The 17,804-nt window shown below is 35.6% G+C and overlaps 1 protein-coding gene across 6 annotated transcripts in view; it reads right to left on the reverse strand.

Moving 5' to 3' along the window:
• ELP4 (elongator acetyltransferase complex subunit 4) overlaps positions 1–17,804 on the reverse strand; it is a 127,410-nt gene that overhangs the window by 100,673 nt on the left and 8,933 nt on the right. For all 6 annotated transcript variants that reach the window (XM_056493594.1, XM_056493593.1, XM_056493592.1 and 3 more), the window contains exons 3-4: positions 12,594–12,715; positions 1,513–1,644 (exon numbers count right to left, since the gene is read on the reverse strand). In XM_056493594.1, coding sequence (XP_056349569.1) covers positions 1,513–1,644; positions 12,594–12,715 — 254 coding nt within the window. The remainder of the gene's footprint in view (positions 1–1,512; positions 1,645–12,593; positions 12,716–17,804) is intronic.

Raw genomic sequence — 17,804 nt, forward strand, 5'->3', positions numbered from 1 at the left:
GAGTATTATCAACAATCCAATTAATACAGAACAGAGCCAAAATTTTAGGATAACTGCAATACAAAATATCAAAAAATATCAATTTCAAACTAATTTTTCACCAATTAAAATGTCCTGAGAAATTTTAAGTATGGATAGTTTAAGATTGATACTTTTAGTTGTGTTTTAAATTTTGAATAAATTTAACATACACATAAAAATATTGTACTTCAACTATTGGGAATGATCAAGATCCAATTCAAAAAGCAACAACAAGAAGGGAAACTCCCCCCAAAAAACTGACAATCTTATTATATCTTATAATCAATTTGCAATAATCAAGGGCATGTGCATCATGAAATTTCAGGAAATATTACATTAGTGGAAGAAGTGTTTGCTGCTATGAAGTTAAAAAAGATGAGTGCAAACCCAAATAAATTTTAAAATATTTTTTCTATTTTGTTAGAACATCAGAAAACAATTTGTTAACAACATGCAATTGTTTTCACATCAATGTACAAGTAACTCTGCTAGATTTTAAAACAGAGAAATTATTTTGGGGATGGTTCAGAGTGGCACAGCAAGCTCCACAATCATAAAATTGATGAGATTATATGATTTCCCTGGAGGCTGTTTGATTTGGCATGTCACCATATATAAGTCTTTTCTGACACAACTATATAGCCATGTCTGTGCAATTTCACAGAAAACCAAACATGCCAAGCCTTGTAAGATCATTTTGTCACATTCCAATTATGTTTTTAAGAATACAACTGAACTTACTAGGCAGGTATGACTACATCTAATCCAGAATTTATAAATGGAGACTAAAATGTATAGACAAAACCAGGATTTTATTCTGGATAGTCAGAAATGCTGTGATTGTGTTAAAGATTGATTGTGCCACTGGATTAAACAGGAAAGTCATCAGCCATGGGAGATTGATTATTCACAAAACACTAACAACTGTAAACTCTGAAAGACTGACCACTGAGCTTGTTTCTTACATTGTCCCTGCACAGTGATTAGTTTCCAGTGACAGTGAAGCTGATATAATCTCAAGTGCTTGCTTTAGTTGTTATGCACATGGATAAGCAGGTCAACAGCTTGCTTCAACACACTACTTTCACTGCAGACACCTAGTAAGTCCTGTTGATTAAACCTACTTAAGTAATTTGTGTACAACTCAATTTGGTCCAAGTTTGTAAGCAAGCACATTATCCCAACTTGCATAAAAAGCTCTCTCATTTTAATAAAACTCATTGAAAAATCCCATGGAACTTAATTTTTTTTTTTTAATTTTAAAATTACCATTGTCTGTATTGAGTGTTAGAGTACCTGCAAACTCTCAAATTCCCTTTCTTTTTGCATCACTAGTAATTAAAACATCAGTGGTGTATGGTAGTTTTCCCTCAAGAGGCAATCCTGTAACACTGCCCATTAGCAGCTCTGTTGTCTAGATTCTACTGAAAAGCATTTTCTTTTCAAGTTCATTTTGAGTGCAAGAGGAAAGAAGTAGGAAATAGCTATTACCTCCATTTTTGGTAAATTTTGGTAGCGCCAGGCTATTTTCATAGAATCCTGAAAATCCTCAGAATTAACAACTGCTGCTTCATCTCCCAATTCCTTCCTGTAGGTATCATCAAGCAAAGGGGCTGGAAGTTCCTGCAGGTAGAGAGCAAAAGAATATCAGTTATCTACAGCAGAAATGGCAGTTCAGACTTTTATCCACACCTTCCTCCAGCTAGATAATACAGTTATCTGAGTATAATGGGCAGCTGTAAAATCTGCAACAAAGCCTGATTAAAATAACTCCTCTGAAAGACTGGCTCCTACTAATGCTGGGCAAAAAAAAAAAAAACCCATGTAATTACTATTGGAAAAAATGAATTACAGAAGTAAAAGAAAGAATGCAGAATAGAAACACCACATTTTATGCTCTACTTCATCTTGAGCAGGACCCATATTCCTTTTTTTTTTGTAATCTTTCTTTAAAGGTTGATCTCCTAAACTACTCCATTTCTGAGAGCAGGCAAGTTCCCTGCATTGCAAATTTAACCTATTTTAACATAAGATCTTTGTTAGCACCTGTAAATCTTTCAGAAGTATCCAAGAGACCACAACATCCTACAGATACCAGCTGAAAGCCACTGGAACACGATGGTTTGAATTTTCTCATATCTGCTCATGATGGATCATGGACACAAACACAGGAAAGGAAGGGGGAAATGTTTAATTCTGGATTTTTAAAAAAAAATTTCTAATGTACTTTCTGCCTTTGCTGCCTTGTTGAAAAAGCAAACAACACATGATGAATTCAGAATTAGTGCAATGGGCTTCTACACCTACTGGAGAAATAAAGTGCAATTAAGTTTTCTGACCCAACTTTATCACACCCATCCCTGTAAACTGGAGGGAACAAAATCTGGGTCTGCTTTAAAACAGAACGAGATTCAGGTGAAAACCAAGTTTTCACTGAGCAAAGACTCTTGAGGAAGAAGTGTGACATGCCTCAAGGGTTAAACCCACACAGAGCTGGCCAGTATCACTGTGACTGAGTTGGGTGTGGAGACATATAAAAATAAATCTGAAAACTTGAGAAGAATCTCAGTTGAAGGATGGGACACACATCACACACTGCACACATAAACAGCCACATCTAACAAAAGTTAAAACACATCCATTTTGGGTTTAGTGTTACACTTATTTAATATCAAAGAACACAGGAGAGAAAACCTGCATGTATTTTTATACATAACCTTACAAACAGTTTGTTTCTTTTGCATAAATTAACTTAACACCTATAATTATTGAAAAAAGAGAGATTTCAGATAGTTGCTTCTGTCACTTTCAGGGGTTGGCCACTACAGTGCCTGAGGACCTGGCAATGGAAGCTATGAAAACTTTTATAAACTTTATCATTTAATAAAGTTGCAGAAATAAAACAACTGTATCTATGTGTTTCAGCAGTTCAGCAAAAGACACAAAGCACACCTTGGAGAAATTATTTTATCTCTTTTGCTTTTACAAATGAACTGCAAAAGCCTGGTAATGACACTTCATGAAAATTATTATGTACAGAGTTATATTTTCAAATTTCTTATAGCTTGTTTAAAAGATACCCCTGCATACAATAAACTCATTACTATGATAGTAAAAATTAGGATTTCTGAGTAGGAAAGCTACACAAAGATGAAAATTTTGATTTAGCATTTACAGTTTTCATTACATTTACAGATGTATAACAGCTGTTTCAGTAAAAAAAAAAAAAAATTACTTTAGTCAGAGTTCCATTACATCTACCAAGCAAGAAAGCAGGCAAGCTTTCAAATCAAAGATTTCTGACAGACAGGACAAAATGAAAACAGAGCACTGTACTGAAAGTTTATGAGAAAGTATAAGTACAAACCAGAGCTGACAAGCATCCCAATGCATTTCACATATATGCAGATGCAAATAATTTGCATTTATTTCTAAGAGCATTATCTAAAGTATTTTTATAATAAAAATAAAAAAAGCTACTTTGAATTGTTAATTTTATAACTTAGCTATCCTCAACAAGAGTTAATCAATCTTATTTTCCAACTGAGGGTTTATTTTAAAAACACTCCTCAATTACTAGTAATTAAAAAAACAAACAAACAAACCAATTTTCATTTAAAAAAGTGAGCTCTGCAAAGAAGTAATCTGGAGGCCCAAACAACATTTCCAGGTCAAGTTGCTCCCAGGTAACTTTTTGTAATAGTGGGTAATGTCTGTTTTTTTCTGAAAACAAGTGCCTGCTAGACATCATGAAATCTTAATATTTCATCAACAAATTAAGAAATTTTAAACATTTCATCAAGCTCCCTGAGCTTGCCCCTGTTTCAGACACTACCACTGATAGAAGAATTTACTACCTCACCCTGCTGTAACATCACTGGGCAGCTTTCACATCATCTGCAAAGCCAAAAACCAGGAAATGGCTTATTGTATGATTCTCCTTCCTGGAGGTAAAGAGGAAAACATCAGCAATATTTCTTCAAGCTGTTTAATATTTTTTTCCCCTAGAATCACTGCAAATGCCTATCATTGTGCTGCTGGTTCATTGCTGTTATGTAGTAATTGGGAAAGTCAAATTTGAGACTACAAAAATTTGTGTATTTTACACATAAAATGTATTTTATGCTGAAAAAAGAACAGAGGTCAAGACAGTAAGAGTGAGATGTTCTTCAAGCATTACTGATAAAGTACAAGCTGCTCAAATAACCTCATGGAACACTGAGAAAACCTTCTTCCATGGCCCTCAGTGGCAGGGGAACACTACAAATCCCAGCTGCTGACACCTGAGAAACTCAGCCCAAACAATCAGAGACAGACACACTATCAGTGCAACACAATTAGGCTCTGTGGTGTGTCCCAACTGCTGCTAAGAATGGAGCAGATTAAGAGATCAAGGAAAAATGGTTTCACCTGAAGCTGATAAAAGATTTTGGCTGCCAGAGATGAAAATCCATCTAAGTATCCATCTGAAACAGCCTTTTTTTTTTTTTTTTTTGCCAGTATAGCTTGCTTTTGATTTCTAACACAATAAAGAGTTTTTAGTTAGACATAATAAAAAACTTCTGACAATAGAAAATGATTGAAACATGACTGAAATGACACAATCATGAGAGAGCACATGCATCAGCAGCTGAGCTCTGCTTTGTGCTGGCTTGTCCCTTCTCCTCACAGGAAGGACCAGGAGCACCCCAGGAACTCTCTCAGACCAAGAACAGCTCCTACATCCTAAGCTGCTTTTCCAAATCACTACCATGCTTAGCTGAAGAATATTTCTTAGAAGTGCCATGGTCTTGTCCTATGCAAGAAGCAAGGGACACTGAAATTTAAAGACACTTCTGGGGCTACTACATCAATTTTCTTTGCAATTTTCTATGTTAAAACTCTGTTCCAAAGCAAACATATCCTGAATCACACTCTTGAATGTGGTGCTTGGGAGCTACATGGCCTCTGAGAAGGCTTTGTACATAATGAGCTGCAGTCTGGAGAAGCTGCTCTGCCTTTGGATATTTTGAAGAGCAACAGCCTGAGCTCAACCTGTTTTATTAAATTGGTTAAATACATTCCAATATGTGCTTGAAGAAAAATAGGGGGGGGGGAAATTCCAATCCTATTCAAGAGAGTAAATCTGTAATTTCATCATATTCTATATAAAGAATAATAAGCAGAGCTAATATAATTTACCAGATTTGCATCCCAACTTTATTACTGTCATCCCAGCTTCAGATACCCTCAATTCCATTTACACTGAAGTGTCTGTGTTCATTAGAAGCCAACATGCCTCCATCAGCCTGCCTGAAGGCAGCAGAATACCCAAATGGTCACTGCTTTTCCTAAGGATGTACTGAATCATGTATCTCAGTCCTTAATTTTAACAAAAAAATTAACTTTTCAACTAGACCTTTGTATAAGCACATTTGGAAAGGGAGAGAGCTTAAAACTGTGTAACAGGCTTGGGACTGGGGAGAAATACAGCCATAGAAAAATTATATGAACCTGCTTTATGGGCAATACTGAAAATACTGAAATGATCTACACATTTCTTCATATCTGATTTTATTCTTCACAGTAACTAGAATTGGAATAAAAGGCTTTCCCCTCTTCTGACACTGGTAATTAAATGCTGTTCTCTTTCAAGGAAGTAACTGTTTTCAAATCTGACCATGCCTGAGTGACACAGAGCCAGCACCTCAGTGAGAGTCCCCAGTTGTCATGACACAGATACATCCTCAAAAAAAAAAGGCTGGATGGTTGGATCTGTACTTCAAAACTCCTCAGCACCATGAAAGGCTTCATTACTGTCCAAGAATTACATAATTTAGGATTTAATAAATTTATGTTCTTAGAAATTCAAAATCAGAATTTCAGAACACAGTATTACCAAAATATGCAGAGTTTATTTACAAAACTTCACCCAGAATTTGGAAATAAAAGTGCTATTTAAACAATGGACCAAGAAAAGAAGACTTGGGCTATCAGCTCATAATCTATTGAATCTATTTTTGCTGAAAAATATCTCAGTTCCCACATCATAGGGCTTTGAGACTGACAATTTTGTGGCATCAGTGTGTCAACTTCTGAGAACTGTTACATTCTCCCAGGCTAAAAAAAGACAAATCTTTCATAAGGTATATAAAAAAAAAAACAAAGCATGTAGCAGTGCATTAGTTAAAATAAAATAAAAAAAACATCCAGCATTTCTTGGGGTCAACTAAAATACAAGTCTTTGCTATGCAGCATGAACACACAAAAAGGCAGACAAGTGCTAAAGTTATTAAGGGCAGCTTGGCTGGAGAGAAGGAAGCTTGTTGCTGTTTCAAAATTTAAAGAAAAAAAAAAGTTTGGGAGAAAAGAAATGGTTTTCTGAAGCGGTCACAGTAAATAACAATGCAATTAAAATAATTTTGTTTCCTGCAAACCAAGCCACGAAGGTTTAAGTGCAAAGATGGAATAATTTATTTCAGTAATAAACCTTTTATCTTTGCAATAAACTGCTGGATGACCTGTATCTGCCAGCAATCCAGGTCCCTCTGTGTTTGCTGCCACATTACTTTGCCTGCCTTGTTTTGGCAGATGCACGAAGCAAAATCAGATTCTAACAGTTTGACCTCTCTCACTTCTTATGTTCTCCAGGGGATAATAAAATCCAAGATACAATCCCACAGCAGTTAATGAAGCTTAACCTCACACCCTCTTAATTACCAATGCATTACACCAACTATAGGCATCATACTCCTCTCTAAGCTATTTTACAATTCTAAAGAAGTACTACTGTGCTATTATTTAGCAACATAATCCAAGCTGTATGTGAAATCCCTCTTCTATAAAACCCTTTGATCCTTCTGGGTTTCAATAACTGTATAATTAATAGTACTCGAGAATTTAAAACATTATCTATTTATGTGTGAATAAATATGTTTTTCACATGGGTTTATGCAACTATTTTGAAGTGCAGTGATTATCACAAGTATGATGAAAAACAGGAAATAAAAAAATACTAAAGGGAGTACAATTCACTATTTATTCAATATTTAAATAGCTTGAATTCACATGAATTAAGGCTCTTTTACATCATGTTAATTTTTAGTATTTAAAGGACACCAGATGGTAAGTCAGGAAGTGTAAATATTTTCTTTTCAACAATATATTATATAAATGTCAGTTTAAAGGGCCCTACTCCCAAAAGGGGGGGGAGGATTCTATTTTGATTGTAAATACTTGTGAATATTATAAGGTGTATTGTTAAAGAACATGAATGAATGGATACAGAATTTTTCTTCTTTCAGCAGCCCTTATACAACAATTTATTTCCATCTTCAGGTAAGACTGGCCTACAGAAATTTTTCTTTGACATTCAGAAAGACCTAATGGGTGTCAGGCCAGGGTAAATGTGAATTGTGTGAAGAGAAGCAGGAAGCAATATTCCTCTGTTTTAGGAAATAAGAATTGCAAGTACTCTAAGTGGTATATTTTTAACCCATGAGAATATATTCTGTACTTCATATACACAGAAGTAAACCCCACAGTCAAGTCACAGAACTCTTTTGCTGTAACTCCTTTGCACTATGGCTCAGTTTCACAACATTTAAACCCAGGAATGCCTATCAGACAATCAGATGATTCTTTTTTTTTTTTAATTTCATCTTTTTCTGAATCAATTCATGAATGCTTAAGTATGTGGCACATAAATACAGCAGAGAATGGGAAACTAAAATTACATGGAGGAACTGAGTGTCCCAAACTCTGTAAACTCTGCTGCAGTGTATAATGCTCTAGCCTAAGCCTAAACAGAGTTATTGGTAACAGCATTATTCATGGAAACCTTCAGAGATGAGCACTGCAAGCAAGAGTGCATTAACTGAGCAAAGCAACTCTACAAAGTTACCAACTAGATTTGTTAAACAGATATTTGTGGACACTGAAACCTAAATATTTAGGGTTTATCACTTTTATCACACATTTAAAAGGCCAAGTAAGATTTGTGCTCAAAAGACCTGTAAATTCAGAACTGAGATGATGAAAGAAAATTTCCTTAATGAACAGACCAGGATTGGCAGATAAGAAATCAGAAATTTAAGCCAAACTTTCATTTTCTCTGGTTCTAGAAAATCTTTTTATTAGATTGGTCTTAAGTTTGACAAAGATGAATCTTTATGCTTTGAAGTTTCCAGAGAGGGTACTACTTAAAAAGATTTCATTATTTTTAAGCAGAAGAAATATTTTTTTCAAGTGTCTCTTTCACACCTCTACAACTTCTATGTCAAGATTATAACACAGTTCATAATGAGAAAATTGTACATTACAATATAAATAAACATTTGCATTTTAACAATGAAAAATGTGAAACAGACGTACCTAAAATGCAAGTAAGAAAAGTAAACAGATGAGCAAGAGCTACACAATATAGAAATTAGATTTTTCAACTCATCTGCCAGGCTTAGCCTCACCTTTGTGCTACCACAAGACTTCAAAAAGAGAGGCAGGCAGTAGGAAAGTTCACTTCTGCTAGAACTGTAATTGGATTTCTGTGTATTAAGTGACACCACTTAACAGCATGTAGCAGCTGAATCACTGCAGCAAGTCCCTGCATTTTGAAAATATAATTAGAAAAAAAAAAAGAATAGGAACACAGTCCTATTTGCACATATTTTTACCTTTTGAGGTATTATACTTTGAATTTATGAGCATCTAAAAATGTCAGATAGCTTCTCTCCCAATCCTGGATAGCAAAGAGACAGCACTCTTTGAAAACAGACAGCCCTGGCCACCAGTCTGATAATTTCTTACAGGTTTGCATTTTTCTTTTTGACAAAACAATGGTTTAGAACCATATCCATGAGAGAAAAAAATATAAGCCTCATGGCTGAACGTACTTTGCTGAAGTAAAAAAGTCCATGTAGACAGCTATGTTTATTTTCAAGGCATTGTCTGCACACACAGTAATACAGCAGCTTGATGGTTTTTATTGTGGTTGGTTTTTTAAACAAATAATACTAAAATGGAAATAATAAAATAAAATGGAAATAATAAAAGCTCATTTTTCTAGGTTCTTCCTGCATTCACTTTTTCAGCAGGAAAAGAGTAAATGAGCATTTTATGTTCTCAGTTGTTGAAGGCAGAACTTTTTCAGTCTTCTCCTAATTACACACTTTAAAATATACTTTAACTTTTGCTCTAGAGATCTTTTCAACTTAGGAACTTTGAAAAAGTGTTCCTGGAGGGTTTTTTTTAATGCTGTTCTTAGTGGTTTTTTCCTTAACAGCCATTACAGTTGCCCACATGCCCCTCTCAGCTTCATCTTCCCCTTCCACTGAGACTCCCTTTATCCTTTCCTCTTGTTAGAGAACCTCCAAAAGGAAATCTCAGCTGAGTGCAGAAGAATCCTGAAATAAAAATCCCACTTCAAAACAGAAATTCCATTGAAAGGCAATAATCAAACATGGCACTCAAGTTTTCCACCAGAGATTACAAGGCAGTTCTAGAAAGGAATTCTTGACCTCCCACCTCAAGTTTCCAGGTACCAAATGGAATGGTCACTGATCCAGCACTGGCCAGGGTCCCACAGGTTAAATTTAGTGCTACAGAGCATGCTGGTTTGTTTTCTAGCACAATAATGACCTCTAAGTCTTCCTTACAAGACAAGACCAATCATAGACTCACAGGATGTTTTGTGTTGGAAAGGACCTTAAAGACCATCTCATTCCAACCCCCCTGCCATGGGACACCTTCCACTGTCCCAGATTCCTCAGAGCCCCATCCAGCCTGGCCTTGGACACTTCCAGGGGCAGCCACAGCTGCTCTGGGCAACTGTGGCAGGGCCTCAGCACCATCACATGGAAAAATTTCTTCCCAATATCCAATTTAAGTCTGTCCTCTGACAACTTAAGTCATTTTCCCTTGTTCTGTCACTACAGTGCCCTCTCCAGCTCTCTTGTAGCCCCTTTAGGAACTGGAAAGCTGCTGGAAGGTTCCCCCCAGAGCCTTCTCCTCTCCAGGCTGAATAACCCAAATTCTCAGCCTGCCTTCACAGGAGAGGTGCTCCAGCCCTCTGAGCACCTTTGTGGCATCCTCTGGACTCAATCCAGCAGCTCAGTGCCCATTTTCTGCTGTGTGCAGTGCTCCAGGTGGGATCTCACCAGGGCAGAGCAAAGGGGCAGGATAAAAATATAATCAGGAATAAAGGTAAAGAAATTCTTTTATAGACAGTTTAGGTGGTTGTAGAATTTTAATGCCAAAACCTGAAGTAATTTTACTATTAAATAAATTTTCCATTTACCAATGCAAGCAATTTTATTTTATGATCAGTCACAGAAGTTACCATATAATTTCTCATATTATATACTATTCCCAGTATTTATGCCCTTAAGAGTAAAAAGTTGCCTTATTTTGGAAGAATATAGAGTGAGCAAAAATGCTCTCCAATGTTTGAAATACTTTCTAGAAACCAGCATGTATATAGGTCTGTAGGTTTTACCAGAGATGTATAATTTTTCAGCATTACATCTTAATGCCTGTTTCCTAAAGGAGCTTTGACTACAAAAGGCATGAATATATTTTCAAAGGATGATGGATAAATTGGTGGGTGGTAATATAATATATCTTAGGCAGCTGATCAGGGCTTTTTATCCTCTGCCTGTCTTCTAGTTATACACAATTTCAAGATAATTATGGTCTATAAGAAAGTCTTTTCCCCTTCCTACTACCAGCAATATTTGTCTTGGTTATAGGTTCAAGAAACTTCCAATCATATCAGAAAATTAGAATGGGACACTTATGGCACCTTGACAGAGAACTGAACATGCAAAGAGACTGACCATGAAATGGACATTTAATATGGACACAGTATGGACAGTTAATGAACTGCCTTTACAGAATACACCAGCTGATATACTGAATCCACACTTGAATTTTACAAAATAAAGCCCAAGCAAAATGTGTAATTCAGGTTGATATCTACCAGGTCTGCGCTACCTTTCCAGTAAAAAATACAGTCCAATCAGATACTGAAAATAAATTAATTACTAATCTCATTAAATAAAGTGCCATGTTATTTAATGGTAAGTTATGCTATCTTAAAATCCCAACTCAGTGGATTCTGTTTTCCTCCACCTTCCTGCAGCAATATTGTCCCTCCATTTACAGTAGCACCACCATGGAGTTCCAACAGAGGAATGCAGCATTCCTGCCTAGTGTCTACCCTGAAAATTAAGAAGGAAAATTATTCCACATCAGACAACAGAGGCACATCAAACTGACTGACCCCAAAGTCAAAGTGGTACAAGATGTATGGCAGATTTATGTAACAATGCATGTTAATTATCACATAAAGAAGCCAGAAAAAACATGACAGGCTATGAACAACTGACTCAAAGGTGAATGAAAGAAAATAGAATGTACATTAGTTAGTCCATTTGAAGAAAATTTAATGCTATGCAATAAAAATACTAATTTGGATAATTCAATCTCAATGAGAAAAACAACTGCAACAATCATCTGTATTATCAGTCAATACTTGATTATCAGTTATTTAAAACCACTTAATTAAAAAAATATAGCACATTCTTATGTAATTCATACTTGAAAATCTTATTTTAACCTGTTTGTTTAACCTTTATTCTAAACCACAAGTGAGAAAAAAATTCATCCTTTAATGAACCTTCTTTAGGTTCACGAGCATTAAAATTCATTTTTCACAATTACAATAATTTAATTTCATTAAGAATATACTTTTTCCTGAATACTGAGGATAATATTCAATAGGTAAGGCATAAAATTTACCATCCCTAGGTAGGAAAACAGAAGATAAATAATTTTGTCCAGAAATAGTCTCTAAAGACACTTAAGGAAACAGACAGACTTCACTTGATGCAGAAATAATCAGTAAATTACATGTTACTTCTGATATTAGGAAAACGCAGCCTTAGAAAGACATAAAATATTTAATGAAATTTTGCAAGATTATCCTCACACTTCAGCATTTTTTTGCACTGTTGATCAGGCTTTTTCCCTCATGTAATTTTCTCATAACAGAAAATATCAGTGTTTGATAGGGAGTCCACTAAAGTCTGAAGAGATCCTTTCTGTATGACCTGATCCAAAGTTGACAAAAGAGTCAGAGTGAAATGTAAGTGTAAAGGAAATTGTCAAGGTGTTAAATGATGTTTTTATTTTCTCCAACTACAACAAATAACCACACAGATTGTACACTGTTTCTACCACAAAATATTGGAAGCAGCTTAACTACTCATCCTCCTGGGCAGCTGGGTTTGCTGAAACCATCCCACTAAGCCAGCCAGGCTGTCTGCTTTTCATCCAGAACCAAAATAAAGAATAAACAGGTTCTGAGTCTGATTTGGCCTTGGGAGGATCTTACTCCACTGTCCACAGATGGGAGGTGGAGATCTGAATTTAATTCCCAAATCTGGCTAGTGTAAATACTCCTGTACCTCCCAAGACATTCTTATGAATCACCAAGACTAATCCATTTATTGCTACACAATATATACACTTTAAAATGCATTTAATTCATCAAGAGGTTATAGCTTTATTTATCAAAAGCAATGGGTCTTATTTACCTTCAAAATGTTGTCAGGATGCTCTTTGGCAGAAGCAACAAACAGGTCATGTCCACAGACAATTCCCTCTGCGAGAAAATACTTGAACAACAAATTGGAGTAAAGGCCATATTTATCCTCCTCTGTGAAAACAAGAATGGTTGGGGTTTTTTTGGTTAGATAAATTGCCCACCTATAGGTTCACAACACTCTAAAAGGCCTCTTTGGGTCTGTCTCCTGGAGTATATAATGTACAACAGAGATCAAAGGTAAAACAGGACTCAAAAACTTTTAAAATAATGCTTGATAATATTGCATTTCTAATTCTCCAAGCCAGAGGAATAGTTCTCAATCAGGAATTTGACTCTAAGATATGGATGGGATACAGCAGGAGTGTATTCCTGACAAGGCTTCCCATAAGTATCAGCTAGGATGGCTGAATTTATGGATTTATGGAAAAGGGTTCCTTTGTTTAGGAGAACTATGTTAATATTTATATTCTTATGCTTAAAACATTTGTTACCTGGTGCTTTTCAAAATTCAGCCATATTTGGCATGCTAAACCTATACATAAGTAACATTCAAAATAGAGACACTATTCACACATGTTTTTTGGGAGAAAAACAGATTGCTACATTAGGTTTCACTTTTCCATCTCTTAATCTGGCAGCTGGAAGACAACATACAGGGATGTTGAGGCAGAAAAACACAGAGAGAGATATTTCTTTATATAGAACCAACAAGACTCAATTCATTATTTGTCTGACTTGGAATGTATTTCCTAACTACACACATCAAATAGTAAAATTAAAATTAAAAAACAGTGACAAAGAGAGAATATAAAAAAGTTGCCATTCATATCCAACTTGCAAAAAATAGTAAAGAGGAAAATAAAAATAGTCTAACTTTGACATGTACCAGAATCAAAATGAATCAAGGGAGTGAAGGAGAAAAGGAAAGAAGGAAAGTGTATATCCATAAAGGAAAAAAAAAACTACTAGCAATGGGGAAACTTAAGAAACAAGTCACAGGAAAGTGATTTGTTGCACTGCTGCACTCCCAGTATCTTGCACATGTACTGATATTTTCAGTGTTTAGACTAATCAAGTATCCAAAACCACTGGAAAAAAATCCAGTTCTCCAAGTGATATTCCCCAAACTCCATGGGATATTGGGCAAAACAGAATTTATTTCCTGCTTTTTAAAATTTCACTTTTAAATTTGGTATTTGGGATAGCAGAGTCACTAGAAGTTACTCTAAAGCAGTAGCTCAAACCAGAGAAAAATGTTTCATAATCCAGTCACTAAGACAGGAAATTACACAAAACTGGATATCCAAATAAGCCAAAGGGAATAAAATAATTACAACACTCTTACTACTAGTACTAGCCACTATGCAGTTTGTTGTAGAGTCTTAGGATTTTATGAATTTAGATTATGTTAACAGAACTCACTTTTGATACTGTTGATCTGTTTAGGAGGCCTAGTAGCCTTCAATGTACTTGTAATAACACATTGATTTTTTAAATTTTTTTTTTAAATAATGGTCTTGTGACAAATATGGACAGTACTGAATCATAAAAAACACAGGACTGACAAAAGATTTTTGGTGACAGCACTGGGTTGCTTGTCAAAATTTCATGGGGACGGATTTCCAAAAGAATTACAAACTGCAATTTACCTGAGAATTTGGGGCTTTTAATTAAATATTAATACAGTTTACTCTTGCACCTTTATAAAGCCATTAATAGTGCTGCTGAAGAACTGCCTTCCTACCAACTCAGTGATGACTGAGGATGTAGATCTACGTATGAGACTCGATTAGACAAAACTGAAACATTACCACTTCAGAAACAAAAGGCAGAACTGACACTAAGGTTTAGAACAAGTATTACTGTCATATTTTGTAAATACAGTCTTTGTAGCCTGCTCAAGCTGTTTCAAGAGGAAAATAAAACTATGCTGAGTGAGTGTCCCTTATAACTGGAGTCCAGAACACCAACAGCTCCTGCCCCCTCAAACAATGGCTCTCTCTAGTTATTCATGTTTTGCTTGCTTGCTGCATGATCATTAGTAATATATTATTCACAGTATATTGATTTCCATGTGCTAATCTCCATCTATGAAGCTCTCAATTTAAGAACCAAAGACCTCCAGAAATCAAAGTGGCAGCATGAGATCTAATTTATTTTTTTTTTAATTGTCTGAGTTACCTGAAAGAAGCCACCAAGGCTCCCCTGTAATCACATCACTGCAGCAGATGTCACTGGAAGGAGACAATTTTGTTAGATCTCTCTCCCTTTGAACAAAAGAGGAAAAGGAACACTTGTCAGGCACTCTGGAAAGACCCTCAGCTGTAACATTTATATCATCCTTGCTGAATGAAAAATCTTGGGTTCTCAGTTTTTATCTACAGGTTAAAGTTCACTTTCTTCACCATCTGAGGCACAGAAACACTGAGTTGAAATGTACTTAAGTGACATTTAATGGAATGTAAGAAAATATCTTGTTTAGTCCAGGTGTTTTATGGCTTGTGTCTGTGTGTACAACTATATAGACAGTCTTTCTGGATCATCATTTTTGATACTAATTATTCCTTATTCCTACTAATTATTATAAGTAAAGAACATAATTTTTTGTGCCAAACATAACATAGAAACTCCATAAATCATGGGTAAATACAAGAAATCATATGATGTGTTGGTGATTATTTAACTAAGCTAAGAAGAAATATAGCTGTAATAGTTGAGAAGAGTTTTTCTCAAATTTTATTTGAAATGCTGAAATGTTAAAACATTTTATAGAAGTAAAGCAATGAAGAACAGGGATATAAACCCTTTAGCTGGCTTATTGAAGATTATGACTAATTTTGTTGATTCATTTATTTGTAATATAACAGGGCTAGAGTGGTTTTTACACTGCCATACCCTTCCAAAACATATTTTGCAAAACAAGAAGGAATGTTCAAATTAGCAAATTAAAAACACGTTCAGTGTAAGGACACTGAATTTTAACATAAGTCTTTCCTTTCTTCTTAACTTGATTTTCATAAGAGTAAACTTACAGTAAAAAAAGGAAATTAAGAATTGGAGAGTGATCTAAATATAAACCAGCTCATAGTGTCCTTCAGTACTCTAAGGATTAGATGTGTTTCAGAAAGCCTTTACAAACAGAGTATCTGGAATTGTTAAAGTCAATGCATCTGTAAGAATCCCTCAGTTCTTCAATTTGTCAGATAGAGGATGCTTTTTATTGATTCATTTCTAGGTCACTAAACTTTTGTGGTATTCAAAAGATCTAAAGTGCATCCATATGGGGCTTTCCTGATAGCATCCATTGTACCCTGGCTTCAATAGTTACTATTCAAAACTGAAGGAGTACAGCTTTCTTCTTGTAAATAAACAAACCAATCATTTAGCACAGGTACTTCAGCAGCTCACTGATTACTTTCATAGAATCCCAGAATGAAATACTTCCCTGATTATGCATTTGGATGGCTAGGATACATTTTCAGTTGTTACCTTTATCTTTCCAAACTCCTCCACTGCCAAAAGAACTACCTTCACTCAGCACACCAAGGAACCAACACTTCAGATCATTTTAGTCAATACCCAGGACAAGCCTGCCCCAAATTCTTAGTCTCAGCCTCCACACTAAAGAGCTGCCCATTGTGAAGTTGTGAAGTTCACTTCCAGCTACTCAGGCACATAAACAAATAGGACTCTTGCAGCTGCAGCCTCTTTTCTGGGTCCAGTCACCTCGAGTCACGTGGCACTGCACAGCTTTCCCTGATTCTTTGGGAACAAAGAGTGTTCTCCAGCTAAGTAGCAGGTGAGTAACTGCTGAAGCGTGAAACTACACAAGGAAAAGAGATTATTTACCTAGAAGTTATGCATATTGTCTCCAGGACAAAAGCTCTCCTGATCCTACAGATAAGGATGTAAATAAAACAGTCTATTGTATGGCTATCCACATGGCTCTTTCCACATGGCTGAAACAGCAGTATTGTCACCATGAGTGCAGGGAATTCCAACATATAACCCTGCAGAACACGAAGGATAAAGACCAATTCCTATTTATGGGTCTCTTCAGCACTGCACTGTATAGGCTGTGAAATCCATAAGGGGAATTCTCAGCACCTTTGTGCATGGACTGTCTGTAGCTACTATTCAAAGGAATTTGTGGGTTGTAGAGTTAGCTATAGAATCCTTCAGCTTTTATCTAGGGCACAGAAAGCAAAAGAGAGCAGATATGTGTGAAGCACTGTAAAAATATAATTTATTTAAAAATTAAGGAAACAAATCCAATTATAGAAATTGATATGTAGCCATGTGACCTTAAGGAAAAACTCCCTCTGCACAGAGGCATTCATGTTCCAAGAGAGAGATGCAGAATAGAACTAGAACTGGAAGAGGAATAAAAAGTCAGGAACAAAATCCACCATAAGGTAACAAATATCATACCTATAAATACTCTATTTATAATACCTGACTTTCAAACATCACTATTAAACAGCATGAAGGTCTTTGACAAACTCCAGTGGTCATTTGTAGTATAATTGCTTAAAATTATGGGAGCTGTAAGAGGAAAGAACAAGCCTGCAACAATGTAATGTACAGATGGCTTATTCTTTTTTTCTCTGCACAAAGTCTAGACAGGTTGCCCTAAAGCTGCCAAAAGCCTGTCACAGCCTATCAGTACTGATAATTTTTTTACCAGATAGATGGTTCTACACTGTGGTCCTATGACCTAAGGTGTGTCTTTCTCTAGCTATGAGACATCTCTCTAAATTGCTGCAGGTTATAAAACGAGATTATTTTAATAATCTGAAATTCCATTTAAAAGATACTCTTCTAATGTCCACGTTTACTAAGCTTGAGGGGATATACTTTGTGTCACTTGCATTTAATTAGCACATGCCATACCAGAGTTGTCAAACATATAAGTTACAATATTTGGCATTTGGCCATACTTCAAGAAGGTGAATTCTGTTAACTGGTATTTTGTAGAATTATATTTAGCAAATCACTGTTTTGTACCTCTCTAGAGATTATCTCTTTCAGCTTTAAAAAGATGATAAATTCAGTTATATTGACAAGTGAAGAGAGCTCTTACCAGTCAGGTTAAATTGCATGCCTAACAAAAATAATAGTAGCTAATTAAAGTAGCTGAAACTGCTTCAAGGCTCAGAATGTACAAGTACAGACCTGTTTTTCACCAGACAACTTTAAC

Source organism: Oenanthe melanoleuca, chromosome 5 (genome assembly GCF_029582105.1).
Source record: "Oenanthe melanoleuca isolate GR-GAL-2019-014 chromosome 5, OMel1.0, whole genome shotgun sequence".
NCBI lineage: Eukaryota > Metazoa > Chordata > Aves > Passeriformes > Muscicapidae > Oenanthe > Oenanthe melanoleuca.